The 16,576-nt window shown below is 48.8% G+C and overlaps 1 protein-coding gene across 1 annotated transcript in view; it reads left to right on the top strand.

Annotated features, from left to right (window-relative positions):
- Positions 1-7,823: 7,823 nt before the first annotated feature.
- Ptgis (prostaglandin I2 synthase) overlaps positions 7,824-16,576 on the top strand; it is a 42,028-nt gene continuing 33,275 nt past the window's right edge. The window contains exon 1 of the mRNA XM_028868565.2: positions 7,824-8,088. Coding sequence (XP_028724398.1) covers positions 8,012-8,088 — 77 coding nt within the window. The 5' untranslated portion in view covers positions 7,824-8,011. The remainder of the gene's footprint in view (positions 8,089-16,576) is intronic.

The following is a 16,576-nucleotide window of genomic DNA, read 5'->3' as shown; positions in this document are numbered from 1 at the left end:
CTGGGGTGCGAGTGGTAATGTTGCTTAGTTTTGGGTACCACTGTTGTTCGATGAAGATCCAGAAAGCCAAAATTTCAGCAAACCTGTCTATTTGCATTTAAATTTGAACACCACTTTAAAATGATTTGTCTTGTATGGGAATTCACATGCCACTGAGCACATGAAGAGGTCAGAAGACAACTTGTAGGCGTTCTCAGCTTCCACCACATAGACTGCGGGGATTGAACTCTGGACATCAGTCTTGACGACAGCACCTTTACCAGCTGGGCCATCCCACCCGCAACATAAAAGTTCTAAGTTGAAAATTTTCATATTGGCTATAAAAATTTTGATTAGGATTTCTTCTAAACTAGATTCCGAAAAGGAAATTAAATTTACATTTATTTTCTTACTGAGTAGCCAAGGAACACAAAAAATCAAGAGGCTACAAAAATATTTTATGCTAATCAAAATATATTATTTGAATACATTGGAGGAATCCAAATGTAATTGCCTTATGACATTTTCTTCATGTATGGAGGCTGCCATGCATAAGCTTGCTGAGACTTATAAATAGCTCGATGCATAATTATGGAGATGAGATCAAAATCCCTCTAAGTGATGTTCATCAACATTTTTATTATGTTATTGCTGTGGGCTTGTCTTACAGGATTGTAATTGTTAAATAGGAGATTTTAGGAAGGAAGGATTACATGTAAGATCACAGGTGGTTTGGGCTGGCAAAATGACTCATCAGGTTAAGATGCTTGTCCCTAATTATGAGGACCTGAGTTCAATTCCAGGGACCCACATGGCTGAAGGGGAGAACCAACTCCTGCAAGTTGTCCTCTGAGCTGCATATGCATGCTATAATTTAAAAGAAAAGAACGTTGGGCAAAAGATGTGGCTTAGTGGTTAAGACAGACTGAAGCTCTTGCAGGTGACCCAAGTTGGGTTCCACATGGGACTCTGTAACTCCAGCTCCAGAGGATATGATGCCCTCTTCTGGCCTCTGTGGGCACTGCACTCATAGGCAAAGACACATAGACACATGAATAAGAAAAAAGATCATAGATGTATTGTAGCTAGAGTTTTCCTGCCTTGCCCACAGTCAGGACAAATCTCTGTTACCCGCCAATTCCACAGCCGCTCAGATCCAACCAAGTAAACACAGAGACTTATATTGCTTACAGATTGTATGGCCGTGGCAGGCTTCTTGCTAACTGTTCTTATAGCTTAAATTAATCCATTTCCATAAATCTATAGCTTGCCATGTGGCTCGTGGCTTACCGGCGTCTTCACATGCTGCTTGTCATGGTGGCAGCTGGCAGTGTCTCTCTCTGCCTTCCTGTTCCAATTCTCCTCTGTGTTAGTCCCGCCTATACTTCCTGCCTGGCCACTGGCCAATCAGTGTTTTATTTATCGACCAATCAGAGCAATTTAACATACAGACCATCCCACAGCAATGTATATGTTTGTTCTTTTTATTAAATACTTTTATTTTTGTGCATATGATGTGTGTATGCATTTGTGTGTAAGTGAGAGATGGCTTAGTGGTTAAGAGTATGTACTGTTTTTGCAAAGAGGTTCTGGGCACCCACTTCAGGTGGCTTACAACTGCCTGTAACACCTCCAGGAGATCTAGTGTTCTCTTCTGGCCATCTTGGGTGCTGCACTCATGTGCAAAATTCATACACTCTCTCACACACACCCAAAATTAAAAATAAAAATAAAATCTTAAAAAAAAAAAAAAAAAAAGCTGGCCTTGGTGGCATGCTTATAATCCCAGCTAGAGAGGTGGAGACAGGTCCCTGGGATTTACTGGCCAGGCAGCTGAGACTACTTGACAAGTTCCAGGCAAGTGAGAGACTGTGTGAAATTACAAGCAGATGTTGTCTAAGGAATGACACATGATGTTGTCCTCTGGCCTCCACATGTGCATGAATACGCACATACATTCACACAAAAAAGATTCAGAGACAGAAAACAACAACAATGAAATAACAAAAGCAAAACAAACCAAATAAACCCTTAGACTTTTCCTGTGCCAGACAGTCTGTCAGGAGTAAGAATGTGAGCCCCCCACACACATTAATCAGCCAAGTAATATCTGTGAAGCTGTCGAGGAGGCCACTTGCTAAGTTTAGCTGTGAGGCGATATTCAAAAAAGTTTTGTGATTGTTTTTGAACATAACACCAGAAGTCACCATTTTTTTAATTTGTATCTTATCAATTACTAGTATACATGGGAGGTGTGCATGCTGGTGCACATGGGTCACGGTGTCATGAGGTGTGCATGCTGGTGCACATGGGTCACGGTGTCATGAGGAGTGCATGCTGGTGCATGTGTGTCACGGTGTCATGAGGTGTGCCTGATGGTGCACGTGTGCCATGGTGTCATGAGGAGTGCCTGCTGGTACATGTGTGCCATGGTGTCATGATGTGTGCATGCTGGTGCATGTGTGCCACGGTGTCACGAAGAGTGCCTGCTGGTGCATGTGTGCCACGGTGTCACGAAGAGTGCCTGCTGGTGCGTGTGCCACGGTGTCATGAGGTGTGCATGCTGGTGCACGTGTGCCATGGTGTCATGAGGAGTGCAGAGAATAACTCACAGAGTTGCTTCTCTCCTTTCCTTTCCAAGTGGACCCTGGGGATTGAACTCAGCTCATCAGACTTAGCCACAAGTGCCTTTAGCAGCCGAGCCAACTTGCTGGCCCAAATATCAGCATTCTTAGGCTCAAAAGATCTAATTCTGCCAGGCAGTGATGCACACCTTTAATCCCAGTGCTCAGGAGGCAGATACGGGTGAATCTCTGCATTCAAGGTCAGCCTGGTCTGCAGAGTGAGTTCTGGGACAGCCAGGGCTACACAGAGAAACTCTGTCTCAAAAAACAAAACAAAACATTTAACTCTATTCGGTCTTATTCTGAGTCAAATTTTTGAAAAAGAAAAACCAATGAGTTACAGAGTAACAGCACAGATATGGTGAGATGGCTAACACTGACCGTCAGCTTGACAGACTGTAGACTCACCTGGGGGATGAGTGTGTGGGCATTTGTCTCAGTGGCATTAATTGAAGTGGGAAGACCCGCCCACTGTGGGTGGCACCATTTCCCCTCTGGAACCCGGACTCTATAGTGGATGTAAGTGGAGTGGGGAACTGAGTGGCAGTATGCATTCACCACTCTGTCCTGATTGTGGGTGATAATGTGGCCAGCGGCTTTGAGCTTCTGCTGTCTTGACCACCATGATGGACTGCACTCTTGAACTGTAAGTCAGAGTGACATCCCTAAGCTGTTTTGGTTGGGGGCGTTTTTTATCACAACAACAGAAAAATAATCTAAAACATCCAGGGCTTCAGATTTCTGGGATAATACCCTCTTCTGGCAATGTAAAGAATACGCTGTTTAGAACGCTAGAGGAATTTCAAAGGTTTACATCAATGGTTCTCAACCGTCCTGCGACCCTTTAACATGGCTCCTCAAGCTGTGCTGACCCTCAGCCATAAAATTAAGTTTCGAGAAACTTAAATGTGTGTATGTGTATGTGTGTGCATGTGTGTATGAGTATGTATGTGTGTGCATGTGTGTATGTGTATGTATGTGTGTGCATGTGTGTATGTGTATGTGTGTGTATGTATGTATGTCTGTGTATGTGTGTGTGTATATGTGTCTGTGTGTGCATGTGTGTGTATGTGTGTGTGCATGTGTGTGTGCACGTGTGTGTGTATGTGTGTATATCTGTGTGTGTATGTGTGTGTGCATGTGTGTATGTCTCTGTGTGTGTGCATGTGTGTATGTCTGTGTGTGTGTATGTGTGTGTGCATGTGTGTGTGTATGTGTGTGTGTGCATGTGTGTGTGTGTGTGTGTGTGTGTGTGTGAAGGTCAGAGGACAATTTGCACAAGTTTGCTTCTCCCTCTCCATCACGTGCATCTTGCTGGCCCATCATCTTCAGTTTTTGGGTTTGTTTTTTGAGACAAGGTCTCTCTGTGTAGCCCTGGCTGGCCTGGAACTCTCTGTAGACCAGGCTGGCCTCGAACTCAGAGAGATCCACTTGTTTCTGACTCTCCAGTGCTGAGATTAAAGGCGGGCATCACCATGTAAGGCCATCATCTTCGTTTCTGAGCACCGATAAATTAGACGTGCGGAAGTACTCACATCCCAAGCATGTCGTTCTAATAGCTTAAAGGTTTACACTCTTTTTTTGAAACTTTGTATCTGTTGATACAAACTTCAAACCTTGGTCAATTACAGAGTGTCATGGTTACTCTGTCAATTTGCTCAACCTGGAAGAGACTCAATGAAGGGCATCTATATTGAGTTAGCCTGTGGCTGTGTCTATGAGATTGACTTAATTAACTGATGTGGGAAGACCCAGACATCATTCCCCAGGCAGGGGAGTCCTGAACTATGTAAGAATGGTGTGGTGGTTTGAATGGAAATGCTCCCCCCACTGGCTTATAGGGAGTGGCATTATTTTAAAGGATTAGGACATGTGGCCTTGTTGGACTAGTTGTGACCTTGTTGGAGGAAGTGTGTCATTGGGGTGGGCTTTGAGCTTTCAGAAGCCCAAGCCAGACCCAGTGGCTCACTCTCTCTTCCTGATGCCTGCCGATCTGGATGGAGAACTCTCAGTTCCTTCTCCAGCACCATGTCTGCCAGCAGCAGGCTTCCCCCCACGATGACAATGGACTGAACCTCTTAGCTGTTAGCGAGCCCCAATTAAATGTTTTCCTCTACGAGAATTGCATCATCACAGCATCTCTTCATATCACTGAAACTCTATGACAAAGGGAGAAACAGAACTGAGCACAAACAAACAAGCATGCTGGGCTGGAGGGATGGCTCAGTGGTTAAGAGCACTGACTGCTCTTTCAGACACACCCGGGTTCAAATCCCAATCCACATGACAGTGCACAACTGTCTGTAACTCCACTTCCAGGGGACCCGACACCCATGGCAAGAACACCAATTAAAAAAAAAAAAAAAAGCAAGCAGGTGAGCATGTATGAATTTTTTCTCTCCGCTCTTGACTGTGGATATATTGTGACCAGCTGTTCCAAGTTCCTTTCCTGACTTCCCCACTATAATGAACTGTGCCTGGAACTATAAATGGAGGTAAGCCCCCTTCTCCCATAAGTGGCTTTTTTTTTTTTTTTTTTTTTTTTTTTTTTTTTTTTTTTTTTATTGGCGAGAGTATTTTATCCCAGCAGCAGAAATTAATCTAGATCAGAAGTTTGGTCTGTCAGCTTGCCACCATGGGAAACCCAACTTAAAGGTGACCTCAGAGAGACAAACAGGGAGAGGCTTCTACTGGATAACTTGTCAAAGAAGGAGCCTGGGTGGGCCTTGAGACAGAGCTCTGGCCAGGGCAGAATGCAGAAGTAGAAAGGGATTCTTTTCACCCAAGACTCAGTGTTCTTAAAACATAAGAATTTAGGCTGGCTCAGGGGTTAGGAGAGCATACTGCTCTTGAGAGACCAAAGTTCATTTCCCAGCATCCACTCAAGATAGCTCACAACCACCTATAACTCCAGCTCCTGTGGATATATGATGCCCTCTTCTGGCCTCCACAGGCACTGCACTCATGTGCACATACCCATACACAGAAACATACATATATACATTTTTATTTTTGTTCTTTGGGACAGGGTTTCTCTGTGTAGCTTTGGGGCCTGTCCTAGAACTTGATCTGTAGACCAGGCTGGCCTCAAACTCACAGAAATCTGCCTGCTTCTGCCTCCTCAGTGCTGGGATTAAAGGCATATGCCACCACTGCCCAGCTCATATACACATTTTTTTTTTTTTCCGAGACAGGGTTTCTCTGTGTAGCTTTGCACCTTTCCTGAAACTCACTTGGTAGTCCAGGCTGGCGTCAAACTTACAGAGATCTGTCCTCCTGGCTCTGCCTCCTGAGTGCTGGGATTAAAGGTGTGCGCCACTACCGCCCGGCATACACATTTTTTTTTTTTTAAGTAAGAATAGATTCCAAGTAAACAGCTTAAGATCTACTAGGTCTTCTAGACTCCTCAGGTGCTTAATTTTGATCAAGAAAGTCGGCTTTGGGCACTGGTCCATGCCCGCCACTCTTTCCTCCTTGTAATATCAGATCAGACCAAGTGAAAAGTCCTTACAAAGAGGGGCAATCAAGCAGCACTGTGTTCAGAAACTGCACCAAGACAAGGGAGGAAACTGAAAACCAAAAGGATACAGGGTGAGAGGCCAAACCAGCCTGGACCACAGAGTCCTCAGCAAAGAGCAGGCTGGACCTTCCCAACACACTGCAGCTGGGGACTGAGGCAGAGGCGGCTCTCTTCCCACGTGCTCAGCTGCCTGTTTCCTCCAAGCACTCGGCTCCTGGCAGTTCTTTCCGACGGGGACAGAAATGCTCTCCCCGGTCCAATAGATGACAGGGCCTCTCACATCCTTCAAGACTGAGGACAAGGCAAAGTTGGTGGGGGCTGTCAGCCTGACCTGTGGATGTATAGCAGACTCCCATGCTGACAGCCCGGGTGATGGAGAACCTGTGACCCTAGTTACCCTCCTGAGAACCACGCCAGGGAGGGACTGACAGAACTCCAGCCCAATCTACCCCTCTCCTTACCTTCTGACCTCTGTCTCATGGGTGTCTATAAATTTTAAGACTGCCGAAGCCGTGGTGAGAGAGATGGGTCTTACCCTAGTTTGGCCAAACCATACATAGATCCATTCTCCTTGGTCAATCTCTTTTTCCCGATTTCTCCTGGAATACAGAGAAACCAAGGTAGTGGGCTTTGGACCGAGTGTCAGGTAATGAGCTTGGCTCTTCGGGGCAGGGACAAGGATACCAGTGTGACCAGAGCAGAGGACAAGGTCTAGGAGTGAGGGTGGGCTCAGCAGATATGCTTGAGCTTGATATGCTCATATGCTTGATATGCTCAGCAGATATCCCCAGGTAGGGATGTGGCTGTGTTCTGAGAGACAAGGAGCCAGGGTGGGCTCTAGGCACGTGCAGGGAAGGTTCTGCAGAAGGTTCTGGTAGGGTGTGGGCGTGCGTGTTCCGTGCATGTGCATGTGTGACTGGGTTTTATGAAGCTCAGACCGGTTTCCAACTTACTGTGTGGCCAAGGCTAGCCTTGAACTCCTGATCCTCCTGCCTCTACCTTACAAGTGCTGGGGCTGCAGGCCTGGTAGCAGGCTCAGCTCTGGTAGGACCCTGCTGATACTGTGGGGAAGACGACAGGAAATGAGTGTGGAAGCCAGAAGGCCAGCTGGGGTAACGACTTTGGGGATGGTAAGGGCAAATGGGGAGGTCCAGGGAACAAGTGCCAGGACTGGGGGGGGGGGTCCAGCTCCACCTGGTCCCTTTCATGACACCTGGGAGAAAGTCTCAGTCTTCCTTCTTGACAGACACATCAGCTGCTCTCAGGTAAGCAGAGTCCTGACCATTGGTCTTGGAAAGAAACTGCCCTCGAAGCTAAGCCTGGAGCCTAGTCCTCCTAGAGAGCGTGTGTGTGTGTGTGTGTGTGTGTGTGTGTGTGTGTGTGTGTGTGTGTGTAAAACAGGCTAGGGGGCTGATTCTCTAGTGTACTGCGACCACAGGATCCTGAGGCCCTCCTGCGATCCCCACCACAATCAGGACTGTGGGCTTGGGGCAGTCCTGAGTGGCCCCAGTTCCTGGCGGGGTGGACAGTTCCACAGCTCAGACCACAGGGACGGAAACACAGGTCTGGGCGGGCGGGGGGCTGGGCTGGGAAGTGTGGTTTGCAGGAAAAGTGTCGGGAAGCCCCCCCCTGGTGGCTCTGGTTGAGTCTCCTCCTCTCTGCCCCCTCCCATCACCTCCGGGAGCCCGCCTCCTCAATCCCCTCTCCTTCCCTCTGCTGCAGCCCTGGCAAGCCCTCCCTTCCCGCTCCACCCTCTCCATCCCACGTTTTCCAGCCGGGCCCTTTGAGTGGGGGCCTCTGGGGCTGGCTGGACTGGCGCTCCTCCTGTGGTCCCGCGTTGGTGGCGGTGACCTGTTGCCACCCTACCGCCGCCGCACACCCTCGAGCCATGTCCTGGGCCGCTCTGCTCGGTCTCCTGCTCGCGCTTCTGCTGCTGCTGCTGCTGCTGAGCCGCCGGCGCGCTCGGTGAGTGTCCCCGGGACCCGCCACGGTGGGGAAGAGACGCCAGGTGAGGCCGAAGGTTGGAGGTGTGCGGCGGGGACAGAGTTGCCGTTACCCACGCTGCAGCCTCTCCCCGCGGTGTTCCGCGCGCACCTACTTTAGACTCGCTGTGGCTCGATCCCGCCCGGGTGGGAATGCTGAGGCTGGACTCGAGGCCCAGCTAGGGACACACACTGACCCTGAGGGATTCTCCCTCGTGGATGACGGTCCCATGATCCACGAGACGCCCACTGGAGGAGAAACTGAGGTCCACCAGTCCCACAGACTGGGTAAGGTCGAACCAGATTCATGGTCCTTAAAAAGTGTCTTTGGAGACTCTGCCATTTTGGAGAAACTTCTCTTTATGGTGGGAGTCCAGCTGGCAGTAGGTCTTTATGTAAGGTATTTTAAAGTTACTTTGAATTGCACAGGACCAGAAGATATTTGACTTAAACCAAGTACCCTCTCATCCTGAGTCTCCTCCCTTCTCCAGGCCTTTCCTGTTGCTCAGTTTGGGAGGAACTTTCCAGATTTAAAAGAAAAAGCAAAAAACAAAACAAACAGAACCCAGACACACACACACACTATTTCAGACTGGTCCGAAAGCTCCAGAGAAGAGGCAAGTGTTAGGAACTTCCCTCCGGCTCCGCAGCTCTGCGGCTCCCATCCGACATTCTTGTGGGATGTTTGTTTCATCTACAAGCCAGCCCTGGTCCAGGGCTGGTAGCTGAATTTCAGACTGTGGACTGTGCCCATCAGTCTCCTCCGTTAACTTTCCAGGGTCTGTCTGCACCCCTCTAGAGTTGTGCAACCCAACATGTCCCAGTGTTTCAGCGGCAGCCCCCTTACACAGACTCAGCTCTGGTATTACAGGGCCGCTCTGGTGTGTGTTTACATTACAGCGCCTTAAAATCCCAGAAACACTGAGAACCTTACATTTTAAACAGCGTGTGAGTTGAGTTTTCCAACAGTCAGCTCATTCCAGGCACTTTTCCAGGTGAAAGTTAAAACTATGTGTTTGCTTATCTGGCCCCAAAGGAGGGAAGGAAAATTCAAAAGCCATTCTTGTGAGGCATAGATGGGTGTCCGCTCTCTCTGCACCAGGTCTGGTTTCAGCTTCCAGAATTTCTTTTCTCACACCAGATGCTAGATGTGACATCTGTTCATGCTTCCGTCCAGGTCACTTGGGTGCCTCCTTAGCTTTTCTGTCCATGTTTTTGTCCATGGACTTTTTGGTTGTTGTGGGAGCTTTCTTTTTAGACAAATTTTACTTATTTATTTGTGTGTGTGTGTGTGTGTGTGTGCACTGTGGCACACATGTGGAGGTCGGAGGACAACTTGCAGGCATCTGCTCTCTCACCATGTGGGTCCTAAGGACCCAACTCAGGACCTTAGACTTGGTGGCAAAGACCTTTACCCACTGAATCATTTTTGCCGGCTCTGTTTCCATGGCTTTCTGTCTCAATATGGTGCTCTGGTTGCCTGCAGGGGTCTGTGACCTGTGCTGTGCCCTGGAGCAGGTAGGATAGCCAGGAAGTGGGTGGATTTTGTGAGGCAGGACATCTTGGCTCGGGCCATTCTCCCAGCAGGAAGGTTCCGGCCTGTGAGGCAAGTTAGTGTCCTCTGCCCCAGTTTAAAGTGATGGTGATGATGACGACGATGACGATAGTGTCCTGGGGTGGACACACACCTCTCAGCAGTGCAGTTTGGTCTGATTCTTGTCTGACAATCTGAGAGTGCCTTTATTTTGGGATGGAACTGTGGTTTTTGTATCTCTGGGTGTTAGAGAAGATTCTTAGTGTGGTACAAAGACACATGGGAACAATGCAGAAGCATCCCAGCAGGGTTCCTGTTCCAGAAAGGGCTGCACCAGGACCTAAGCCAGGCTAGCACCTGAGCATCTGTCTGTCTTCTGGTTCTCACCGTCTGAACATTTCAGGACACAGCTCTGGGGTGCTGTCAATTCACACGAGCCTCCCAGGTCTGGCCACCTCAGTCATTTCTCAATGATGTTTGGCTAGTGCACATGGCTGGGAAAGCCTAGGTCCCCTCTAAAAACCAGTGAAAAACATCATACAAAGCGATATGTCAACCATCAAAAAGTCCACCATGGTGAACTGGTATTACTTCCTTAGTTTGATATAAAAATGCGTTGACCTTTCTCACTGGCGGTGGAGGCTCCCATTTCCATGACCGCATTAGACATCCAGCAAGGTGCAGAGGCAAAACCAGAGAAGGACGGGGGCCTGAGGCAGAAAGCCTGAGGTACAGGAAATTCTAGGGCTGCAGTGATCCTCCAAGGACTCAGCGATACCAGGAAGCTTTAGGGGTGCCGCCATCTTGGCTCATGCCATGTGGTTGGTTAATGTCACCAGTCAAGATGCCAACTAAGTCACACTGTTGCCTCCATTTTGATGAGGTCACCAGACAAGATGGCAACAAGCCTCGGGGTTACTTTTTGTTTACTATGGACTTAGGTCTGGGAGGAGTGAGCCCACCCACATCGGGATACAGGTTGCTGTGGGATCCGTGCATTTCATAGGCTCAGCACAGACTCACCCCTTTTATTTTTTTCAAATGAGCATCTGAGTCAGATTAGCTTTAGGATAGAGCAGCAGAGTTACCCCCAATGTGTGGACCTAGACTTGCAAACTGAAGAAACGAGGAAGGAATTCTGTGGTTTCCAGCCCGAGGCAGGGAGTCCTTACCTTGCCTCACCACAAATTATAACTGGGAGTCAAACAATAGCATCTGGGTGTTTTGATGTCCCCTGGGTTCCTCGGTACATGCTGTTGCTGGGCTGGGAGTTCATGAAGGAAATGGAACACCCAGGAGGTGTGCCCAGTGCCTGTAGGGGGCACCATTTCTCTGGAAGGCTATGAAGAGACTGGGCTGGGAAAAGTGATCTTGGTGTTGTTCTATCACACCTGAGTGTGGCACTGCCTGGGACTGCTCTGTGACCTTCTTCACACTGGCAGAGATTTTTTTCTTTTTAGTTTTTATTTTATGTGTATGTGTGTCTTCCCTGAATGTATGTCTGTATACCATGTATGTGCCTGGTGCCTATAGAGGCCAGAAGAGGACATCGGATCTCCTGGAACCACAGTTACAGGTGGTTGTGAGCCATCCTGTGGGTGCTGTGAACTGAACCTGGGTCCTTTGAAAGCAACAAGTGTACAGTCCTTGAGCTGTCTCTCTAGCCGGCATTGGCAGGAATTAAGTCCTTGAGAAACCAACTTGTTAAAATAGTTAATCCCGATTTAAAATATTGGGAGCTGTGTGTGGTGTTTTTATTAGTCAAAAAAGCAGCTGCCTGGGACCATGTGGTCCAAGACAGTGTTGGACCTAACCACACTAAATGGATATCTCTTCTCCCTTTCCCCAAACCTGATCCAGAGTCTCCCGGATTCTCTGAGGAACAGGTTGAAAAAGGAAACAAGAAAGAATCCCACACCCAGAAAGGGGAGAATGGAAGTTACACTTAGAGTTTTGAGGTCTCTTGCATTGTTCAGTCCCTCCTTTGGTGGGCAAGGAAGGGATGTTGAATGGGAACCCCTGGGCTGGCCAGAGGCGTTGTCCCCTCCCATCTAGGGGAATCTATTTCCTTTCCTTTTTCTTTCTTTTTTTCTTTCGTCTGATTATTTTACATTCCAATCCTTAAAGATCAATCCCCCATTCTTGTATTGAAATACAGAGTCCATTCACTATAATATTTTCCTGGGCCCTTCCCTAAATTGCTGAGAAACTTTTCATTCTGGTATTGTTACTGATCTGAAAGAGTATCATTTGCCCCAGACCCTGTGGGCCCCAGCAATGGGCCATGGGATGTGTCTTCCCCAAGGGAAAGGATCCAAACTCTCTCCCAGATGGATCTGAAATCTAGGATGAAGCTTAAAATAGTTGGAAGAGAATAATCTTGACATCGCACAAAGAAACATACACACCGTGAAAGTAACTCGGCAAGGGACTCTCTTTTTTGTGAAAAGCGTGTGCCATGACCCAAACTGAGCTAGCGAGCGTGCCAGGGCAAGGCCACTTAGTGTTTATTTTAGTGCAAGTCGTGACTATGTCTTTCTCCAGTGGCTGGGGTCCGACCTTGCAGTCTTTTACAGTTGTCTAGTTTTAATCAATGCAAAGGAAATGAGGGAATGATCAGGTTCTGGGAGTGATGTAGTCTCGACCAGGGGAGGAGATGTCAAAGAGTTCCCTAAAAGTTGTACAAAGTGGCGGAGATTTATGGAATATTGGCCCTTGGTGGGCTAGCCAACTTCTTTTTTGTTTGTTTGTTTGAGACAGGGTTTTTCCTTGTAGTTTTGGTGCCTGTCCTGGATCTCACTATGTGGACCAGGCTGGCCTCGAATTCACAGAGATCCGCCTGGTTCTGCCTCCCAAGTGCTGGGATTAAAGGCATGCACCACCGCTGCCCGGCCTATCCAACTTCTTATAGAAAAACAAAACCAAAAACATTTCTCACATGGGCACCTGGGAAAGTAAGTGAGAAGGCTTGGGGTGACGTGGGTATGGGAGATCCTGGCCACTGGGGTGGCGGTAGGACCCCCTCACCTGCCTAAAGGCATTCTGGTTACTCCCATTGAAATGTTTTTGGCTTTTTTTAATTTTATATGTGTGAGTTTGTTGCCTGAATGTATATCTGTAAATCGTAAATCAGCAGAGGGTGTCAGATCCCCCGGAACTGGAGTTACAGATGACCGTGAGCCATTCAATGTGGGTGCTGGGAATCTGGGTCCTCTGGAAGGGTAACCAGTGCTCTCAACCACTGAGCCGTCTCTCCAGCTTTGGTTACCCTCTTTGTAGGGGAGGAAGCAGAGGCTCGGAGAGGCCCCATAACTTGCCCAAGTTCTGCCCTGGTTAAGACTCTGGGCTACAGGCATTTTCCATCCCGGAACGATGAGTCTTTTCCTTTTCCCTCTGTTGCTTCGCTGATCTGAGCACTCAAAAATCCCAGACGATAAGATCCACGGCTCTGAACCAAACAACCCCATGGAAGGAAAAGACAGACAGGCTTTGGAAGGCGAGCGCATAGGCGGGACCCAGAGTTTGGGTGGAAACGCGCAAGGCTCTCCTCCACCCTGCCTCATTCCTTTCTCCTGACCAAACCTGGGGGTGACTTCTACCACCCCATCACACCACTGAGGTTTGACGGGCCACACAGAAAGTACATGACATATCTATCCCTTCCGTACCCCAAGTTCCTGCTTGTCCCAGCAAAACTAGACTACACAGTGGGTGGGGGGGACGGTGTCCACCCTCCAGCATTTACAAAAAAAAAAAACCCAAAAAAACACAAACCTTCAATTTTGTTTTTAAATAAGAACTTTGTTTTCAGAATATGAGACTTACTACCCAGCACAAAGGAAGCAGGTCATAATTACAGTCATTTAGCAGGGTGTGATTCCGTACCTGTCATCTAAGACTGCCTTTGCCCTGGAGTCCTTATTAGCAACGAGGACAAAGACCAAGCACAGCCACCTCTTTCCTGGGACTCTTACGTTCTCGCGTGTTTTGCGATGTTCTTTCAAGTATAAATAAGCAAAACTCGGCCATAGGAAAGACGGCAGACGTGAACTGGGGTTCTCTCACGCCCCATGTGAGTCCCCAGAGCGCCACACCATGTTAAACATCATAAACTTGGTACACACAGAGGATTCAGCTGTGCCTAAGATGAATGATCCAAGAACCCCCTTCACCCCTTATTTGTCTAGAATATTACAGCTGTTATGATGTTTTGCTCCTAAATGTTCCAGAACATGTATCAAAAAGGGAGAGTCTTAATTCCACGATCCTGTCTGAGTGAAAAACAGTTCTTACTAACTTGCAGGTCCCCGTCCAGACGCAGATTTCTGTAACTGTGACAAGACTTTAAAGCCTTATTTAATGTGTGACTGTTCTCTCTGGGGACAGTGTGGACGACCTGGGGTTGGGGAGGTGGAGTTAGGAATCTCCTGTGCGGGGTGGGGTGAGGGGGAAGGTGGGGACGTGGAGGGTGGTTATTGAGTCCAATCACTTGTCAAGTAGTTACCAGTAACTTTTTCTTTTTGCTTTCCGGGACTCAGTTTCTCCACTGGTACTGTGAGGTATCTTGCAGAGGCTCCTGTGTGCTCAGTCCCTAGCCACTTACCTAGCTGAGTGGGGGCTGGCTGTGGTGGGAGCATTGAGAGAGGTCTCATGAGTGGGATCCTTGGCTGGGAGATTAGATGGGGTCCTCTGTGTTATTGAGGAAGGTGTGGCCTGGGCTGGGTAGGAGGCAGGATTTCTATGCAGAAATGGATGTCGTTTTAACAAGCATAAAACGGAGGTCACTAAATGGCTCTACTGTGTAGAGTTAGTTCTTCCCGGTACCGAGTGGGGGTGGGATGGCGGTGGGTGGAGGGCTTCATACACAGAAATCTAGTCTTTCCGCTTCACATGGACGTGAGAAAACAGCCACGCTTTCCTGGACTTGGTTGTCTAGCTCTCTCTAAGCCTCACCACAGCCCCTGCCTCCTACGGTTGCGCACAGCTGGTCTATCCATCACAGGTTCCTCTGCTGTGTTGTGGGGGAGCCACATGTAATAAAAAACTTGACTCTTTGTCCATTTCAAAAGCAAAGTCCAAACTAAGAACCCGCTTCGGGAAGGCTGTGCGCTGCTGCCAATGCTTTCTCTGAGGATTTGTTTACATGCGTGTATTTGTGCTTGCGTGTGCATGTGTGTGGGTATGTGTGCTGTGGGCACATGTGTGGAGGTCGGAGGACAACTTGGGGCGGGGGGTTGCTTCTTACCTTCCACAGTGGGTTCTGGGCAGTGAATTCGGGTTGCAGGTTTGCGACTTTACCCGCTGACCATCTCACTGGCCCTTTCTTGTGTGGGCACATGTTTGTGTGTGCTGTGCTTGTGTGATGTGGCAGATGTGGCCAGAGGTAGATACATGCTGTTGTCCTCAATGGCTCTCTACCTTATTTTATGAGACAATCTTTCACAGAGCCTGCAGCTCAAAAAGTAGTTATGTTTGGCTTTTTTTTTTTTTTTTTGGTGGATGATCTAAAAACCCTCTTCTTTTTCTCTTTTTGGGACAGAGTCTCGAGTATCTCAGGCTTGCCCTGAGTATGACCTTGAACTCCTGATCCTCCTGCCCCACCTCCTGTGTGCTGGGGTCCCTGGGGTTTACATCCACACCCAGTTTATTCGTGCTGACGATGAATCCAGGGCTTCATGCATGCTTGGCAAGCACTGTGCCTACAGAGCCTCAGCCACTCGCTGCAAGCTGCTTTTTCTAAGAGGCAATGAAGGAGGGGAGCGACACGGAATACTTTTCGGGGAGCCTGTGTCAGTGGCAGATAGGAATCCCCGGAGGCCTGTGGGCGCACTCTGGAGGGAGGCTGGGCTAAGTAGGTTAAGAGAACTTAAGAGAAATTCAGCTCCCCAACCGGCGGAGGAAAACGGAGCCCTGCTCCATTTCCCAGGAAATTCTCCCAGGGTTCTCTCGGCTCTGAATTGAAGTTTGTACAGGAAGGCAGGGCAGCCTACCGGCGTTGCACAGCTGATCTCGAGCTGGGCATTCCAGAACCCGGATTGCATGCCAGGCACTTCACCTGCCTTAATTTCCTGACGCTCTCAGCAACTCTGGGAGGCAAGCCTGCTCACTGAGTCTGACTAGGTGCACAGTATTTTCATGTGATGTATATTCTTTCAGTGCTTACTACGTTCCAGGCACAGTTTCCAGAATTCGAGTGAACTCTGGGTCCCCTGCTCTCTTGAAATATACCACCCAGTGAATACACCACCCTCAAGTGGGGGTTACCTTAGAGGGAGTGACAGCCACCACAGACTCCCTTCCCTGTCTCTCAAAGGCTGTGGCAGATCTGGCTCTGGGGTCTGTGAGTGAGGACCCATCAGAGTCTAGAGGTCCCTACCTGGTGAGATCAACACTCCAGGAGAGGCCAAAGGAGTGTCTTAGTATCTGGATGTGGAACTCAGGAGGGAGGGTCAAGCCTCAAGTACTTCCCTCCCCCAACTTCTGGCCTGGCAGCGCCTCAGAAGAGTAAGAGTGTCAATTAGCCTTGGGAGACCACAAGCTCTGAAATAGAACCTCCTTAGTCCCAGCTGTCCACAGGCTGAGTCACTCTGGAATGTGGCCTGGGCTCAGATTGGCTTGGGGTCCGGTGCAGGGGAGCTGCGGTCTGCCTGAGGGGCTGGGCGCCCAGGCTCTGGCTTCCTGCCTTTGTCTGTGCCTTCTCGGGTTTCTCTGTGGGAAGAAGGGCATGGCCAGAACAAACACCTGGTTCACTGCTCTGTCGCCACTGTGGAAGAAGCAGCCCCTCTGGCCCAGGCACAATCACGGGCGACTCTTTCCTCATCTGTAAAGTGGGCATACAAATGCTCACTGGGGTGACCACATGGAAACCCAGCACTCTCATGGGGAACCTCCAGGCTAGGGCCTCAGTCTCCCCACGCTTCAGTTTTCTCCACTGTAA

The sequence above is a fragment of the Peromyscus leucopus genome, chromosome 4 (assembly GCF_004664715.2).
Source record: "Peromyscus leucopus breed LL Stock chromosome 4, UCI_PerLeu_2.1, whole genome shotgun sequence".
Classification (NCBI taxonomy): domain Eukaryota; kingdom Metazoa; phylum Chordata; class Mammalia; order Rodentia; family Cricetidae; genus Peromyscus; species Peromyscus leucopus.
Note: the sequence above shows the minus strand (reverse complement) of the source record. Positions and strands in the feature narration are given on the sequence as shown.